The sequence below is a fragment of the Eurypyga helias genome, unplaced genomic scaffold, assembly GCF_000690775.1.
Source record: "Eurypyga helias isolate BGI_N326 unplaced genomic scaffold, ASM69077v1 scaffold8151, whole genome shotgun sequence".
Lineage (NCBI taxonomy): Eukaryota > Metazoa > Chordata > Aves > Eurypygiformes > Eurypygidae > Eurypyga > Eurypyga helias.
The window spans coordinates 65,069-84,743 of record NW_010232814.1 but is presented as its reverse complement, the minus strand read 5'-3'; the positions used below and the strand labels follow the sequence as shown (position 1 = coordinate 84,743).

Genomic DNA, 19,675 nt, shown 5'->3' with positions numbered 1-19,675 from the left:
TCTTTTCTTCCCATCACTTATCTTTCATCACATAACAACTCCAGCAACTAACTCCTCCTTTTACTTCGAAACACAACACATGCACAAACACACATAGTAGAATCAATTACCATATCTCAAGGAACAGGATTTTAACAGGCACAAAGATAACAGAAACACATAACTTCAAAAAAAAAAAAAATCCTCATTATAAGTTAATACTCTATAAACAAATGCCTTTGGCCTTTTACAAAGTGTTGGTGCCTTAGAGGTGTTCCCAACAGGTAGAAATACAGTGGTACCATAGGAGACCACAATATGACAGACAATCAGGAAATAGACAGTCTGGACACAAAATTATCTCGAAACATGGAAAAATGTATATATACACCTACAGAGTAGGTAGAAGTCTCAGCTGTTAACAGAAGGGAAAGGATTGAGAGGATAATTTGAAACATCCTGAGTGGAAAATATAAATTACCAGTCCAGGGAGGGCTGTGAAGTATGGTTGCTTTTGAGCAAAAATAGATGTAATTAAGGAGACACTTACTGTACCAGGTCTGGGATATGGGATGCGACCTTCATATTGTACCCACCGATGATCCACACTCTCTTTGTGAGCATAAGGGCCATTGAAAACAGCTCTGATATCTGCCATGCTGTACACACAGACTGCAGAGCCCTTGAAGACAGAGCTGGAAAAGAAGATGGATTGATATTGCAAATATCTCTTCAGAGCATATCTCATCCAGTGAAATAATTCCACAGAGTTTAAGGGGGCTTGGATCAATCCTACACACGAGTTTATAAAAATGGTGCTAAATAACAGACAATGTGCACAGGTCTGATAACTGCAGATATTTAATGTCACCATCATTACAGTTAAAACTTTGGTCTGTTGAAACATGGACTCAGCCTTTGGGACCTGCCATTTTTTTCAAGTGGTTAACAGTTTCCCACTATTATTCACTGGATGCTTTGATTAGAATTTTCTTCAAATGGAGGACATTCCTTTACATTGTGTTCACATCTGGAAGTCTGTATATTAGTGATATTACAGGTGATATGCCTGAGAATTACAAGCTGTATTGGACAGACAACACAAAGAGATAGGAACAAGCATTTATTTATTTTTCTGAGTCTTCCTCCTTTCTTTTTTTACATATTTTTCTTAAAAAAAACAAACTTTGAGCGATTCAGTTTTCCAAATAACACCATGCCAGGCTGTTCAGTGGCATGTACTTTAATTATCTCCTATGCCATTTCATTCTTTGTGCATAAATTTATTCAATTTTAAGTATTTTAGGTGGTTATATATTCTATGGAGTCACTGCTTCTTGGTTAAGGAGTGCTTTGGCAATTCTTCATGGTACTCATACTGTTCAGCATTTGGCTAGTCCTTATTATTTACACTTAATCCAAAGATTATGGAGACAAAAGAAAGGATACTTTATTTCCTTTCTGACAATTTTATATAGAGCACCTCACTAGTGAAGTTGAAAGGTTCATTAATTAATTAATCTATCCCCTTAAGATAAAGATGGGCTAGTCTTTCACCACTCGTGTCTATAAAAACACTGAAATATCACTTTAGAACATAGTGGGTTTGGATCCTAAGAAACAGTGTATGTCAACTTCTTGCTTCCAAAAATGATGCTTCACAAATGTGATTTGTCTTAAATAGTAACTATTGGTTATTCAGTAAATATGATTGAAATTCATAATTTCAACTAGAAGAGAATGAAATAAACTAGCATGCTTATGATTGTTAAATTCTCATTATTTTTATAATTCTCAAAAGACAGACACACAAAGGTTTAGGGTCATAATTTATTATTTCCTTTCTGAACATGTTTTCCTTTGTCACTATAGCCCCAATACTGCAAGCCTTATTCAAGCAGTCTCTCACTGCTCTCAGGGATAAGGATCTAGTAATAGACGGGTTTACTAAAAGGCCTGAGAAAGATCTTCAGCATTTGTTTCCAGAGGCAAACATGATCCTAACAAATACCTTGTTGTAGTGAAGACTCCATATACAAGTGGGTTTCTCTCGTCTCTTGTAGAAAGTAAGAATATGTCTCCTGCAATGGGAAATATTTATTTTTAATTAAGCATCCACTGAATATTTCTGCATTTACCATTTATAATTTGGAGAATTTTAAATATATAACAAAGCTTTATTACTGTCCAAATTTTAATTTCTGCCATGTGAATTTGTGCTAATATTCTGAAATTTGTTCATTTGCAGATAGTCTGGGTTTTATATAGAATCAGATTTCCACTTTCTAGCTACTGCAGTGAAAGGGAAAAACCCCGTATCTCATATCAGACTAATTCCAGTTATCGTCAGGGACTTGTGATGAAAGTCAAAGATATTACAAGCACTGTTTGAAAGAGGAGTAAAATCAGAACAAGACATAGTACTTCTACAAACAAACAAACAAACAAACCAACCCCCAAGCCATAGTGATGTCAAAATAGACCATTAAAGATAAAGCAACTCACGCAGCTCATCAAAATGTGTATCTGCTCCTTCAGGACCAGGTATCGAACACACAAGTCTGGCTTTCAGAAAGGTAGTCCACTTGTTTATTAGGCTCCTTTGACCTCCCATATCATTCTAATAAAAATGAAATTAAGAGAGTTAAATATTAAAGAAATAAGAAGAGTTTTAACATATGATATTTGATGGTAGCGCAATATTGACGGTGCTTCTTCAATCTGATTCCACGGTTTGATCTTACCACAGAAATGACAGTCTTTTTTTCTTTTTTTTTTCCAAAACCAGTGTTGGGCAGCCTTTTTGTAAAGCCAAGTAGTGAGAAACACAAATTTCCTAATTGTACCCAAATCTGTTTGCAAAATTCTCTTCCCAGCTCTACAGCTGGCATAATGTGAAAACATATTTCTCTATCATGTGATTTCTTCTTCCCTGTGATGCTAATTTTGGCAATCTGTTGTTCTTCTGGAATTCTTTACAAACCCCGTAATAATACAGAATATTTTGGATAGATTTCTCAAAAAAGAAAAACTACATTCATCAGCAGTTCTTGCAATGTAAACACTGTGCTGTTTGTCTTGTGTACACAGTACAGAGAGATATGCATTCCAGGAGAAACCAGTCATATTATTTTAATAATCATTGTTATGGAAATATCAGCCTATCCTCCACAAAAGGGATTTTTTTTTCTGTTGTTGTTTATTTTACTATGGGTTTCCAAGACATGAGCATACTTGCACAAATTTATTTTAGTCACTGGGGGAAGAAAAATATCTATAAAGGGTCACTTGAAAATTGAATTACTCTTCAGAAGGGTAGGTGTCCTTCTGCTGACTTGGGTCAGTAGAGGGGTGTGGGGAAAGTGGATATTAGAAGAAAGTTTTGAATTTTAAGAAGCTCGAACTAGGAGTTTGCTTAGGAGTTTATCTCCTTCCACAGAGTACATGAACAATCTAATGAATGACATTTATCTATCTCCTTTGGCCCCAGGTAACAGAACTATCTAGGTTCCACAATCCTATTATGCTCCTTTTTTTTTTTTTACCCCCACACTGAAAACTGTAAAAGCAATGATATTCCAGCAGGAACCAAGAAGTCAAATACTTAAAAGAAATGTTATCACCACCAGTAGTCTCCCACCCCATGAAGGTGTCTACTTCTTTTCATTTACAAACTCTGAAGCTTAAAGGGTCTCTGCTGTGAATCTGAGCACTACAAATGTGTTCATAAATATCCATCCCCTCTGGATTCATAAGGAGAAATCTTTCGTTTTTCTTTTTTTTTTTTTTGTTAATTGGCTTTGCAACTCTGAAGGTATAGAACCAGCTAGTAGGAAACACCAGGTGATGGAAATTACGTGGTATTTCCATAGACTGTATTTGGCCTCTTAGAGCTGTATCATAAATATTACAGCCATGCAGAAAGATGGTTTTAAGTGCTGAAATTCACTTCACAAGGAGTAACATTTCTCTGGTGATGCACTCTAACCATCTTCGCTTTTCACGTACTTGCTACTTTTAAATAGTTTAGCTCAGTTGGAAATGATTCCTGTTAATATATCGCCTTTGGAACTCCTGTTCTTAAAAGAATTGCTACCTCCTCTCTTGATTTCCTGAGGTCCTGCCAAGCCTGAAGCTTTGCATCCAGCCAACAGATTTATTACAAAGGTGTCAAAATTAGCAGCCTGAAGCCAATGCGAAAGAGAAGGTCTGCATGTGTGTGTTCTGTTCAAAGGCATGGCGGATAAACTTTGTGGTAATCAAAGCCAAACAATTACAAAGATGCAACAAAGAATCTTAAAAAGCAAGAGGCGTTAAGCTTTTCCTTCCTCTGGCAATTTGGATTAGCTAGGTAATTCTCATGTTGCAGGGCTTCCACTTTGATTTCTGGTGGATGCAGTGCAGCATCACAGGAGATGAGATGTCTCTAACCACCTGGCTAGAATCAGAAAGTGTGGAGGAAGCAAGATGTGATGGGGCTGGAATGGAAAAATCACCCTTGCCTAGCTCCAGCTCCTGTCTTTGCAGGCACTCAGTTTCTGCAAGAGATGGGAAAATACGTACTTGTGTTTTACCACCCTTAAGTCACGATCCAACACAGCATATTCACAAATGCTTATTTTAAATATATCAGCAGTTCCACTAAGTTCGTAAAGAATAATGTGAACCAAATACTGCACTTAGAGAAAGCAGACTCAGCAAGTGCTATGTGCTTTAAAGTGTAAGATTCCACTGGATTTAAGGTGTATCCATATTTCCTCACTCCTAAGCCAGGATACAATGTTAACCATGTTACTTGAATTTAAGAGTCATTAGAACAGACATCCACTAGGTGTGCCTTACATAGCCAAAAGTTGCCAATAAAACTGTACGGTTTGTAAAGGACGAAGGGGAATTCAATGATCAGCCAGCACTCCATGATCTACCAAGTCTTTCTGAAGCCAGAGAGTGACAAATTTATGGTGCAGAAATGGAGAGACTGAGAAGACCTTTCCCTCATTTGACAGCTGCACATGTAGCATGCTGACATATTCTGATAACACACTTCTTCCTATTGTAATGCCTGAATGAAACAAAATGTACGTTTTATTAGGAAGATGGTTTCGTTTGTACTTTTGGTGGGTTTTTTGGGGGTGGAGGGGTTAGTTCATGGATTTTTTTGGTTTGGTTTGGGGTTTTTTAGTAGCCATATGGTACTTTTCAGTTCTTTGTATCATCTCTGAATAATACTGTGGTTTGTGCTCTCCTAATATGTATCCAGGACTGAGAAAATCCAGGAATTGACAAAGGCTGCAAAAATTTTATCTAAAGGTAGAATTAACTCAGCTCAGGCCAAGGAGGTTCAAAAACTATTAAAAGTATAGGCATATCTTTGCTCCTGGACTCGCAAGTAGTAGTTTTTTTACTAAGCTCTGGAAATCTCAATTTTTTGAAGAAAGTGCACCCCTTCCTTCCCAACAGTATTTTTTGGTGCACATTAGGTCAGTCTTTGACATGTCTTCAGGATTCATATGCTGGAGAACATGCGATTATTCTGCTTTCGTTCAGACCATGGTGGCATGAACTCATTATCTTGGCATCATTATCTGCCTAATCTGTAGCAGATTCCATCACAGTTCATGATTATTGGCTTCTAAGAGGATGGACAAGGGACATATTGGCCCCAAATAATTTTGAGACAATCTGTTCTGTGTAAAAGATCATGTAATAATATCAGTCTGCAATGAATCGCTGATGTGGTCAAATGCTGTGAGATGGATGTAGGGCACAACATTGATATAATAAGGTGTATGGGCTGGGTAGTCAGTGGATTGGAAAAAAAAATGGATGGAAGAGAAAATCAACAAAGTAAAGGCCAGTCAGTGTGTAGGTGAACAGAAATAAGGATTCAGCACAGAATCCTAAGAAGACCTCTGGACTGATTTACACCAAGCAATGAATTGCCTCAACTCAGCTGGAAGTGTGTGGTAAATTTGATGCACTGAAATGATTGTGGACAACAGACACTAGGACTGAAGACAATGCTAAATGTTTCAGGGAGCTGAGACAGGAAGACAAGATAAATTTAAGTGCTGAGAGCATGAGCAAGCCTTTCATTCCAAAATTATGGCTAATCTACTTGTAACAGATGAGCAGCCACAAGTATCTGAAATCTCATCCCACAAAGTATCACTTCTAAGAGCAATGGATTAGAAGTGTTTACTATAAACTTTGTTACAGTAGAGATGAAGGCACTTAGGACTGCATATTTCTTTTTGAATACAAATAAAGGTTTAATTAGCACTTACTGCTTTGTAATCTCACAAGCTGTAACAGATACCAACACTTCCGCCTGAAATACCTTCCTTTTAAAAGAAAGAAGTGCTTGTAAAATCTTGGTTACTTGTATTTGCTTGAGTTAGAGATTTAGATAATTGCCAATTAGAAGGTAGTTAGTTCAATCTGTCACTTGCTGAGGAAATATTACCACAAAATATCACAAAGATTTAAACACAGAAAACATCTAGATAAACAGGGAAGTAACTCAGTGTAACTTTAATAAATCAGACAGATCTTTATTCTACAGAAATTCTAAAATTTCAACCCTTTTCAATGATCTGGTTCTAAAAAATAATTTGTTGAAGTGATAAATCAGGTTTCTGCCAAAGTACATCAAGAATTCAAATATCTGATGTACAACTTCAATGAGTGCAGGTAAGTGTATGGCTTTTCTGCCATCCATGCTGTTTAAATGTCACAATGTAAAATTTGTGAAGTGAAGTGAGGTCACATCATATGCCTGTCTTGAGAGACTTCCATGGAAATCTCAGTTTTCTGATCTGAAATTTATGTATAACTGAACAAAACAACAGGTTTCTCAATCCCTCTAGTTAAAAATAAGTTTATAATGAAAATACAAACCATCAGAAAAAATATTGCTCTATGAACAAATGTTTTAAAAATCAACTTATATTAAAGACTTTCTATTGTATCTATTTTCTGTTCTATGGTATCTTTTATAAATGTAGCTTCATTAAAATGCACAAATGTTAGTCTTAGAATCAAGTAGACAAGAAAGCAGATGGCAACAATGCTAAGGAACATCTGCATCTTTGGGGTTTTAAATCTCTTACTTGTTTGTAACTAACAGTGACAAATTGAACATTAGAACAAAAAGTGCAGTTTTCTGAAAATCAATCAACATCAAAGACGTCAAACACTGTGATTCATAAAACTTTAAAGACTGTAATTATCCTGAACAGCTTCTTAAAAAAAAAAGAAAAAAGACAATGACTGGAATTTCTAGAAGCAGGTTATTAGTTACAGCCAGTGGCAAGATGTGCAGAAGGATCATCCAAAGTGAATTCCTGACCTGCATAAAAGGAAATGCTGGAGAACAGAGGGGAAAACTGCAAAAGGCCCTGGAGCCCTTCTCTTGTGTGAAGCTTAGCTATGTTACAAAGCCACCAGAAACAAATAGTATCCCCTGCAGCAAAGCTTTACATTATGGACACATACCCCCCACCACCACCTTCTAGCAGACTTTAAAAATGGAGAAACAGCCACCAATCTTCTTTGGACTTCTGTATTCAAATACTTAATTCCTTTTCAATTATTTTATTTCACTTTGCATATTCTGGCCTTAAGCAACTCTGTTAGATACTGACCTAACAGTAAAGTAAGATTCCCTCCTCCAGAAACTCAGGTTCAAAATTTCTTGTCCAAACCATACTGATGTCAGATGAAAGATTCCTCCCATGATTTCAGCAGGCTATGAGTCAGATCCAAAAGCATGAAGCAACACATGAAGTGTGACTTGAGAGAGAATAAAAACACACTTGCAGTATAAACAAGAGAGAGGAGGTGCATGTGATTTTAGAGACTGTTCTGCTATGGATACCTTGAGTAAACCTGGGAAAATAAGTTCACCTTTATGTCTGCAGTCCCCATCTGACAGCAAGTGTAAGTGACTGTTTGGTGATCCTGTTGTTTCTATGAGATTACAGAATCTTTCATGGGAAAAGCTTCTCATTATAGGACTGCATATTGCTTCATGTAAGTCAGCACCAACCCCTCTGGACACTGCAGATATTGCTAGCATATAACACTTCAGCTGCTTGAACTCGTTGATCCAACGATGAGGATTTGAGCGGGACTCAGCCTCATGTACCACATGCTTACTCACAGCTACATCTCTTACCAAGTCTAGCTTGGCAGAATGATGCAATTCTTCAGCCTGTGGACTGTGCCTTGCAATGTCTCTACCACTGTGGTAGCATTTGCATATAATTAGACAACAGAATTAAAAGGTGCAAACATGCACAACCTCCGATAGGAACTGTGCAACTCAACAAGAAAGCCTGCAATAAACTCAGCCTTCCTGATTTCCAGGGTGGTACATCAGCCTGGTATCTCTACAGTACTCCTTGGACCATCAGAATGCAGGCTGCATGCCCTTTGTCTCCTCCAAAAAGCAAAGTTCCCCTAGATTTGTGTGCCTCAGACATTAAGCTTTCCCCTATGAAATAATAAAATTAAACACCATTTTACCTCAAGGCCATTCAGCAATTCTGCTAAGATTACCTCCAACAGGTTTGCTAGTATTAAGATTTGCTAGTATTAAGGTAACACCAGCGCTGTTCAAAGGCTGCCACAAAGTAGATGTACTCTACTATATCCATCATTAGGCTGTTCACTGCACCTTCACTGGAAATTTGAACGGAGCAAATGGCAATGGCTGAACTAACAAAATATGTTAAGGAATTATCAAGAAAATCTACCTTAAATTTTTTGTATAATCTGTTCATGATTTATTCCAGTGTGTTTGACTTGCTTGTACCTGCCTCCCCTCTAAACTTTCATACATACTTAATATAAATTATATTATATAAATAAATTTAAAGGAAATAAAAAGTCAGAAAAAAGCACCAAAGAACAAAACGTTCAAGTTATTTAATTCTTGATCATGAAGCTGCAGGCAAGTCAAGTGACTAGATGGATCATGCAATTAATATCAATTAGGAGATCAGAATGCATTGAGAGCAATGTAAAACTGAAGCAGTGTGAGATGCAGCACTGGGATAAGCTGGTTTCTTTATGAACAAATAGGCCTTAATTTGCCTTTCAGGATATCACATTCTTAAATAAGAATACCTTGAATTTCACATTCCAGTGACCCAGTAGGGCAAAACTCCCTTTAGACAGTGGAAAATATGTCCTTCAAAGAGTGATTTGGGTTGAAGATAGAGGGAGTCTTCCTCTAAGAAAGTTATCTGCCTTTATTGATTGAAGTGAATACCTGATAATTACTTCCCTTGCTTGGATACATAAAAGTCCCTAAAGTCACTACAGTGAGACAGTGTTACCACAGTATTGACAACTACAGGTTGAGAGCTGGAAAAACATGAGACTAAAAAACAAAGGTGGCTCAATATCTTAACAGAATCCTTCAGAATTTAGCATCCTGAAACATCTGCATTTACAACAATTTACTCAGTCAACAACAGCAAAGCCTGAACTGTAAACCACGGAACATTTTCACATTAAATGTACTAATGGGGAAAAACCAAACCAAACCAAACCAAACCAAAACACGCAAAAAAAAAAAAAACCTGCAGGAAGCTAATTTTATCACATCAGAAAGTTTCCTAAATCACAAAGTCATTATTTGCTACTCTTAGAAACATTTGCACATCTGAATCAAAGCACTCTGAAGTCAGGGACTTTGGATTAGACATAGGAACTCCACTCCAATTAACTCTGCAGGCTTCCCCCTTCCAAGTCAGTGGGTTACTGACAGTGTCTTCTGCAATCAGTCTCTCTGGCAACTAGGATGATTTCCAGAGTTTGCTTCAGAGATTGTGCAGCTGCATTTCCATAATCCAGTTTTTAAAGCTCTATCTTGACACTGCAATTTCTTTTTCATTTTCCCTAAGGCTCAATAAAATTCAGTCACACCTCTTTATATATAAGCATAACTTACATATTTTTGCTTCATCTGCAAATCATGATTTCCACCCTCAAAAACCCCTCCAATTACATTGTTGAAACACACCCATGAGGGGAAAAAATATACAAAACTTCCTATACTCATGCCTGTACCCTTGCCAATAAGGAAAGTTGGACCAAAAGACCTGACAAAGCCTAGAGTTGTATCTCTTAATTCATCACAGTTAGAAGAAGAGTCTGTATGGAACTGGCTTATCTCCAACATATCAGCCCTTAAAATGAAATCATCTTGATAAGCATCTGCTTTTTTACATCATCTGAAAACTTTCAAATGGCACATAATATTCGAATATCAAGTTTGGAGGTCCCAGGATGAGTTGGCTACCGAAAGACCCACTGCGGCAAAGGTGCTCAACAGACAGATGAAAGCCAAAGTTTTGCTAGGATGACATTTTCGACGTGGTTTTAATCAGTATAATTGAGAAATTAAAAATAAATAAAGATAACCAACCAACCAAAAAAAAAAAAAACCAACACCCCAAAACATTACCAATTGTTAGCATTGTGGAGAGGCAGTATTATGGTGACAAAGGAAGTATGTAAGCATGTAAACTAAATCTTGTCTGGAATGAGTTGCCTCCAGAACTGGAAGCAGGAGAGCTGCACGAGCATGGCTCTGAGCCCAGACTAATTAGCCCTGCTGAGAACATGTTAACATGGCTATTTCACTTCCGGGACCCAAGCTAATACGGCTGAACGGTAAAGCATTATGCTCTGCGGACAACTCAAATGGGTTTGGAGATAGATCAATTATCTACACAGTGATGCATGACACAATATAGAAATACAAAGAATGTTAATGACCCAGTTATCCCCAGTCACAGTAAAGGCATGGCTAGACTATTTCCAGGAGAAGAAAAACACCTCCTAACTTTTACACACAAGCAGCTCCACGGCAGGGCCCACCGGAGACCTTGGATGCAGAGTCGCAGAGGAATAGCTCCCTCCTGCCATTCTGGGAATACAAATTGCCTTAAAGCACCAGACAGGAGGCAAGGTCATAGCCTTGAACCCTGCTCATGTTCATGGCTTTGGAAATAAATCACATTACCCAAAGGTGGAATGCAGGGTGTGTCCTGGGCTCTCGACTCAGGAGCTCTTAAAATGATTACATTCCAGTGTGTTTAGAAAGTACAGTTTAACCAAGAGGGCTGTGCCTAATTGCTATACTCTCGTCCCCAGGTACAGTGTGGTATATATGAGGGTGGAATGGCATACCAAAAAAAAAGAAAAAAGACAAAGGGCTCACTTGTTCCCACTAGAACAAAGACCACTTCTGGATACTGAACACTTTGGGAAATATGGGAAAGCATTAGGGGCTGAAGTCTGATTTCTTGGCAGCTGAGGTCTCTGAAAGCAGTCTCTAAGACTGCACACTGTAACTTTTGCAATACATCACCAAAACCATTAAAGAGAAACTTGTAACACAGCAAATGCAAACCGCTGTAATAATAAACAGAATTTTCATATTGCAGCAGAGAGACTACTGCTTTTGGCTAATTTCCACTCCATTCCAATAGAATGAGGTTGTGACTACAAAAAAATGTGTTTCTATATAGAAAACAAACAGTCAAAACCTCAGCAACCTTTCTCCCTGTCCAAAACCTTTCTGTGGACTCCTGCAATCTATTTTCATTTCTCACTTCATGTGAGTGGGGAAAATAGCAGGGAAACCTAGGTATTTTCTAGGTCTGTGCATATGTGAGGTTGTCCTTAAATAGAATTACAATTCTGTCATCATTTTGTGGTGGATATATACACAAAAATGTAGCTGACTTGTTACTTGACTGCAGAGGGCACAGTGCATGGATGCTGCAATATTTTTTCAGAATCTGGCTCAGTGTGTAATGACTGTGTCATGTCTTCAGCTGATGCAAACTGGTTTAGTAGTGTGGGCTTGAAGACAGTGTAGCTGTAAAAGTTTATACCAGTGTTTCTAGAAATAGAAACACATGAGTCCATGTTCTGAAGAAGTTAAGGTTTGGATGATCATACAACATACATATGTGTATGTTTATTTGTTAAAAAAAAACAATAAACATTGCTGGCTAATCTTTAATAGTATTTTTTATTTGTACTTATGTCCTTACTTGAAAATGAGACAAATAACCTAAGAGATTACACTTTATGTAAGTAGGAACATACCATAAATAGTATCAGGTATTACAGATAGGTCAATGATACTTTATCTGCCTCCCTCAAACCAAAAATAGGAAATGCTGTTTGCCATGATAAATTACACAACTGGTTCTGAAAGTGACTGTTGAAAGCACTTCCTCCTAATTCGTAGTGATATCCCCTAGTGATATACAGAATGCAGATGACGTAAATCTAAATTAGTGCTACTTAGTGCTATAGTGGCTGTGTTACTACAACACATGCTTCGAGATGGTGAGTATGGTCTTATGAACAGGACAAGTGACAGCTGTTAGACTCTGGGCAAAGAGCTGCCAGCAAGAGTATTGTGATCTTCTGGGTCTGAAAGTAGCTGGGAAAAGGGAATGCTTTCCAGAGATTTTCCCTAAGGGGGAGGATCAGTGAGAAACTATATTGCTGAGCCATTGAAAATTAACCAAAGAATAGGCTGCATTGACTAACCTCTTTATTAAAAACAAAGCTGTTCTAATTTCAGCATGTGTTTCTGGCATTAATGTAACAGAGCCCTAAGGCACAGTGAGGTAGAGAGCAATTGAGTTCTAGGCCAAAAAAACTGGGTGTACACCAAGCAATTGGTTTCAGAAGTTGATGGGCTCTTCCCTTTTTTATTCTCTCCTTGCAAGGGAAAGAAGGCAAAGGCTTAACTTTCTGCAGTACAGGTCACATTAATGAGACAGCGCAAGTAGAAGTTGTTTTGTTATCAACTGTTAAAACCAAAGACATTGATCTCATATCAGAGAGAATTAAGCATAGCAGATGTTTCATCTCAGACCACAGATCCAGAGGAACCCACTCCACAAACAGAAGAGTCTATTTGCATATTTTAATTTACATTAAATATCCATAATAATTCTATTTTGATTATATTAATTTGTCTTTTTTTTTTCCCCAGGTAATAATGAAAAATGTACAAAAACACGGGAGTCTGAACTTTCAAGAGAACTCTACACCCACTGGGAAGTGCTCAATAAATGAAGAAGACAATGCAAAACTAACATTAATAACAATCACCTTACTTATCAGTTTCCATTGTTTTGCTTTGACTATTAAAAATAAAATTCAAGACATTTTTTTCTCGTTAACATGACTACTCTTCAGTCTCATTTGAGGTACAATTAGACATGGTCGTTAGGATTTCCTTACAATACATTTGCTTTTATAATGATACCTTATCTTCTTTTTTCTCTAGGTAAAGGATGCTGGAGACCTCTAGTTAATATATCTTAGTTTACTATAATCTCTCATGTGTCTTGGCATGAAAATGTTGTCTACAAATTTCTCCTAATGCATTAAGTGCTTTCTCATAATCAGCAAATGCCATGTCTAGCAGCAAATCATATATGTTTGCATTTCCAGTCTGCCATTAATCACACTGCTGTGAAATACCCAACTAAGGATTATCCATTCTTTTGTCTGGCTAAAAACCTACTACAGAACTGATTTATGAATTAGTTTTTTCTTTTCTTAGAATTTCAGGTCAAGGACAGAATGGTGAAGTGTTTGTTGTCACTGAAATCTCGACTGGAGTTAGCAGTTTGCCGGGCTGCAGAGCAGTTGCAGCCTTACACAGTCATGCACGTGTCCAGTTGGTTTTCAGTGTGTGTGTGTGAACTGAATGGGCGCTCTTCTCCTAGACACATCTTACTGCAAATCACAAACCCTTTTTTTTGTTTACTAATGTTGAGCCTTCTTAAGAAGATAATTTTCACTGTCAGCAGACTCACATTGCTCAGAAAACGCACATAAATGAAAGATTCTGAACAAAGTATCACAGAAATGTACCTAATGGTGCGACTGCTGTAATGGTGCTGTTAATACCTAGTTCATCACAAGATAAACATTTGCTCTAAGATTACATTTACTAATAACACAACAACTTTGAAGTTCTGTTTTCCTTACTTTTCCCAGTGATTCCTGGGTATATGGATTCACTGAACACCAAAGGACAGGATGGGAGCACTTATACTGAATGCTTCTGTTCCTACAGTATCACAGGAAAAAGGAGTGGATTGAGAGTACGTCTGACACAGAAGTCAATAGAACCTTCTGCTGTAGTGGGAATAAGGTCTTAGCAGATCCAGCAGGCTGTTAAAGAGCAAACTCCACACTGCCTGCTGTCTTCATACGCAGGAACTGTTTTATCTTCTCATTACCATTGGAGGAGGCTTCTGCACTTGCCAAAGATGTTTCTTCAGAAAGAGTGCAGCTCATGAAAATCTGAGTCTGCATTATGATTACCATAGGGGCAGAAATCTTTCATAAGGGGCAAAGCCAAGCATAAAGAAAGAGAAAGTGAAGGGAGTAATCATTTAAAGAAGGTCAGGCACCAACCAAATGAAACTTTTTTAACTGCGGCAGATCCGGGTCCTGGTTCCTCCTGGTCAACAGGTCAAGGACTGCACTTCTTCCCAGGGGAGGAAACCTCCAGGCAGATGTGGGTGTAGCTCAGAAACTATATACATTTTACAGCCTCCCCTCACCCTAACTGATTATCAGGAATGTGCAGAAACAAATGTCTGACCCCAGCTCTCACTAATGCCCAGGACTGATGTACTGACCTAGGCTGACAGGATGGGTTTGTATATCCCTCCATTCAGTGGGCACTTTCCACAAAAACTCAAATACCTTGCCATTGTGTACACTTGACAAGTCAATCCTTACTGAAAGTTTATGAAACAAAGCAGGTCACTGTTGTATATCTGAAGAGCAGTGCAGTATCGTTTAGACACAGGATGATAATTAATAAGCATATTAGCTTTTTAAAAAGAGGTACAAAGTCAATATCAAGTCTATTTTTCAGACAAGCATATTTCAGATAGCATTACTAATCCATGTTCAGAAAAATTACTAGGATAGCTCACTGGGCAACACCACTATTTCCTTCTGATCTGAAGGGAAAAACATATTTCTTACAGAAGCAAACCAAAGATTTTTTTTTTTCCTTTACATATACTGAAAAGATAAAGTCCTCACCTTACAAACTCTTCCAACTCGGGAAAGGATTGTCTTGTCAGATGTGCCACTATCTTGTGATATTTCTCGGAAAAAGAAGTAGATTTTGTCATCATCTGGGTTATAGGTGTCCGGGATGGGAAAAGTTCCAATGAATTTTGCTCCTAGAAGTTCCCAGAAAAAGATTTTAAAAGTCTGAAGAAAACTCTTAATAATTGATACTAAATTCCTGCTTCAATACCTGTGCTTATGTTGTATCTTCCAGTGAAATAAAAATATCGCTATACAGACATGTAGTGGCAAGTTTCTTACCAACTCTGAGTGAAAACCACCATAGATTCTGAAGTATTTGGTCTTAGTGTGATATTTTTGTGTATGTATCTTACTACAACTTGCATAAATATGCAGCACTGGCTATCATTCTCTGTTTGAAAATAGGTAAAATCTCAGTACAAAATATTGCCTACAAAAATCTGCCTTATTGCTCATGTCATGAATACCAAGATTAGTAGATTTTCTGAATCACCTGGTAGAATTTAAATTAATTTAATTACACATTGCAGAAGTTATGAGTACAGAAATAGATTACTGTTTACTAGAGATAGCTTGCAAAAATATTAGAGAACCTTTATTTTTCCATTGGATTAAAAATTCAATATAAATGACAGCATTCCCACATTAAACATTTCCTACATATCTATGCTGTAACAATCTTACTGACTATATCTACCAAATCCAATACAGTGTCGTGCTAAGATTCCCCAGTTACCACAAAAACTCCACAACTGACTGGTCAGTCTTAAGGACACAGTTCCTGGTGCATGAAAACAGGTTCACTATATCAACATAACTGTTTGTTTGGGTTATTTCAACCTCCTTTTTCCAAGAAATGTTACAGCATGCTTTGCCTTGGCATCTTGAGCCATTATATTACTCCTGGTCTCTTCCAAAGCAAGCTTGGGTGTCTCTGCCTGCATCTAATAGGCAAACTTATTGGCTTAAAAATTTAATACACATCCTTCACTGTCTTCCTCAGCTCCCTTGTCCATGACATACAGTCCTGTTGTACCTGATCACCAGTTATGGGGTTTTGTTTGTTTGTTTGTTTTGGGCTTTTTTTTTTAATTTTTCTTTAAATTTTGTAGTAAAATCAGAAATTAAAATAATTCCAGGAGTCCCTGTCTGCGGCAGATCAGGCTACAACACTGCCTTGCACAACAGAACCACATACTTGGGGAAGTGATTTTTAAGACATTCCCCAATGTGCTACAATAGATGAGCTCTTCTAAGGGCACTTAGATCAATTATGTTTTTCTTTAAACAGAAGTGGCTATACAAATATGGTGCAAAAAGACCCTTGACTCTAAAATACATTCTTTCAGCAGTGAAATACACAATCTTTGTCCCCTGTAGGCAGGCAGGCTGCAGTACAAAGCAGTAAGGAGGATTGCGTGAGACGGTAGAGCAAACAGAGCACACTGGCGATATGTGGGGAATACTTTTACAGCTTTTAATGTATCTTCATGCCTTTGTCCTTTTTATAATGATTGTTACTTTACATTAGCCTTGAGGAATTTTCTCCGTGAACTCTACAGTACACATAGCACAAAAAGAGGGTCCTTGATTCAAAAGTTCACAGCTGAGGGTTTGAGACAAAATGGGATGTTTTTACGTGCTGAATGTGCACCTTCATGACAGAGAGTATATTTATGGGTCAAAATAGCCACAGTGCTGCGTCCATTTTAAACCCTTCTGACACTAGAGAATGGTGTCAGCAGAAAAATGAAATGATGCAGACATTAAGCTATATAAATTTTAGTTGGGATTTCCAAATGAGCCTAAAGAAAATACTCAATTACCCCTCAGGGCCCGTAAGGCTACTTTGAAGATTACATCTCTAAGCATGAATAAATACATACATACACTTCCAGTATGGTTTCTTAAATATGTGGTTAGCTAAATAGCCATTTAATAGGAAAACCTGCGAAATACTTTTATGGCATGCTTTTGAATTTCACATCGAATTTTTTTTTTTTAATCCACATTCACAGAACAAAACTCTGAATATATGTTTTTATAAAATTAAATTTCATTGCTTTGCTTGGCAAGCCAAATGTAAAAACAAATGTCTCAATACCAATTCCTGGAACAGATATAGAAGAATCCCTAACAAATTAAAGGAACACAAATATTTAACAATTTTAAATCACAATTGAAAACATTGAAGTCGAAAGTTAAATCCAAACAAAAATACGCTTTAAAAGATTTGAAGACAAAAAGACTGAAAACAATTTAATGAAAGAGATCATGATCTGAAAAGCACATTATGTTCTGCGAGATCTTTGTCTCATCTTTTGTAATCCATCCATACAACATAGAAATGTGCATTTAAAATAAATGTGAATTAGTTTTTTGCAAAGATGCATGGGAAACATATTAAATTCTGATGATTTTACAAGGGCCTGTAGTGACAGCACAAGGGGTAACAGGTTTAAATTGAAAGTGGGGAGGTTTAGATTAGATATCAGGAAGAAGTTCTTCATGGAGAGGGTGGTGAGGCACTGGAACAGGTTGCCCAGAGAAGCTGTGGATGCCCCATCCCTGGATGTCTTCAAGTGTGGAAGTGTTCAAGGCCAGGCTGGACAAGACTTTGAGCAACCTGGTCTAGTGGAAGGTGTCCCTGCCTATGGCAGGGGGGTTGGAACTGGATGATCTTTAAGGTCCCTTCCAACCCAAACCATTCTATGATTCTATGATTTTAAACCACTGTTTATTTTCCCATATACACAGTTGTCCCACCTCTAATTGCTTCAATAGAAGGTCTTCCCACATATTAATTTCATAGTTAGATTGTATGTAACCAAACAACGGATTAAAGGCATCAGGAGCTCTGACAATAGATAGTACAATAAATTTCTCATTCTTTTTTAAACATGCTCTTGTGGCCTAGTGGGAAGAGCTCTTACACCTAGTCCTTCACTGCTGGGTTTGCTGGAGTGGTCATGTTTGCTGTTGGCTACCTGCTGGCTGTCACACCCTTCTAATACCAGCAGTAGTTTTAGGCAGCGCAACTATGCATGCCTTAGTAAGACCTACAGAGAAGTAAGAGTCATTATGCTCAGACAAAGAGGAGAGCAAACAGGTAACAAATCCCAGAATATGCAGAAACAAACAAAGCAACCCAAAACAGTGGGAGGCCAAAACTCTTCTTACTTGGGCTGCCAGAAATATGTGGCATGATAAAATGCAAAGAATAGTGCTCACCTCATTTATCTTTAACTGTCTAGAAGTCGAACTCCTAACCTATACTCATCCAGGTCCTCTCTCAGGGAGGGACAGAAGGAAGAAAGTGACAATGAATAAACCTATTTTAAGATGTATTCCTACAATAGGTGGGGTGAGTCATCCTCTGGAAGTGTCACCTCTCCGTAAATTACAGACAACCAAAATGACTGAGCTCTGACAGGGTGCAAGCTTTTGCCTTTTAGAGCTAAATGAGCTAAATCCCATCCAAAGTTCACAGAATATAAAGAAGTCATTGCCTGCAAGTCCTTTCCCTGGCAAAGACAACTAAATTGCAGTGAAAAAGGAAATTTTAAAAAGGATGAATGTAATTCAGGGAAGAACCCATTCCAACTATGGATTCAGCTTCCTGTAAAGGAGGGAGGAATGTGCAGCTGTTTAGTACGTATCTGTACGTAGGGCTCAGGTATCCCGCCACAGGATGCCCTCCTGTCTGGTGGGCTGGAGCGGGGCAGACTCGGTTCCAGTGAGTGGCTTTGCCACCAGCCTCACACGCCTCGTCCCCTGCTCTGGTCATGGGAGAGGCAGCCTCAATCAGCAGCTAGGGGAGCGCCTGATTCTTCAGCTCCGGAGGAAAAGGGCTAAAGTCTGAGCAGAGGCAGCATCCCCTGTCTTCAGTGCCACCACGTGCAGGAGTATGAGCCTGTATGAGCGTGAGTCATGGGAAAGATTAGCTGCCTTCCTCCCTTTCTCCTTTGTGGAGCTGCTATTCAGTCACTGAGATTAAGACATGTCTTAATTAGTCAAGATAGAGATGCCCTGCAAGGAACTGGAAGGTATCCTACGCATTTTTCCCTTATGCTTTGTCTTTCACTCCCTTCCCTCAGGAAAGGATAATCTTGTTTCCAGAAACAGAGTAAGACTGAACTTTAAAAATATTGAGGTGCATTATAGCAAAACTTCCTCGGCCCTTTGGAAAAAAACAAGTTATACATTTTGTGCTTATCCTAAGTAAAACATAAGTCACACCTGGAAATAATTTATTTCTAATTGTACAATTACTCAGATATATACATCTTTTCCTGGAGGTCTAACACACGCTTAGTAAATGGGTGGTAGTTTTAGGGAAGAGGGGATTTAAATGAGATGAGAGTTTTAAACCTGAAATCAAGTAAATATTTTCTTTTACCAGTATTGTCTGAAAGCACAAATGTATGTAATTGGTAATGTTACACAATAAACTAGAAATACAGTGGCCACCCTATGGCTTATTGCAGAAATGATCCCATCATTGAGAATTACACTCAAAATTTTCTCCAAACTTAAAAGGACTCTTTCGAAATATTAAAAGTACCTA

General features: G+C 37.9%; 1 protein-coding gene across 1 annotated transcript in view; it reads right to left on the bottom strand.

Annotated features, from left to right (window-relative positions):
• Window positions 1-529: 529 nt before the first annotated feature.
• Window positions 530-19,675, bottom strand: part of LOC104516995 (semaphorin-3D-like) — a gene marked incomplete at its 3' end in the record, with an annotated part of 61,720 nt that continues 42,574 nt past the window's right edge. The window contains exons 7-10 of the mRNA XM_010161521.1: window positions 15,097-15,239; window positions 2,485-2,599; window positions 1,991-2,060; window positions 530-674 (exon numbers count right to left, since the gene is read on the bottom strand). Coding sequence (XP_010159823.1) covers window positions 530-674; window positions 1,991-2,060; window positions 2,485-2,599; window positions 15,097-15,239 — 473 coding nt within the window. The remainder of the gene's footprint in view (window positions 675-1,990; window positions 2,061-2,484; window positions 2,600-15,096; window positions 15,240-19,675) is intronic.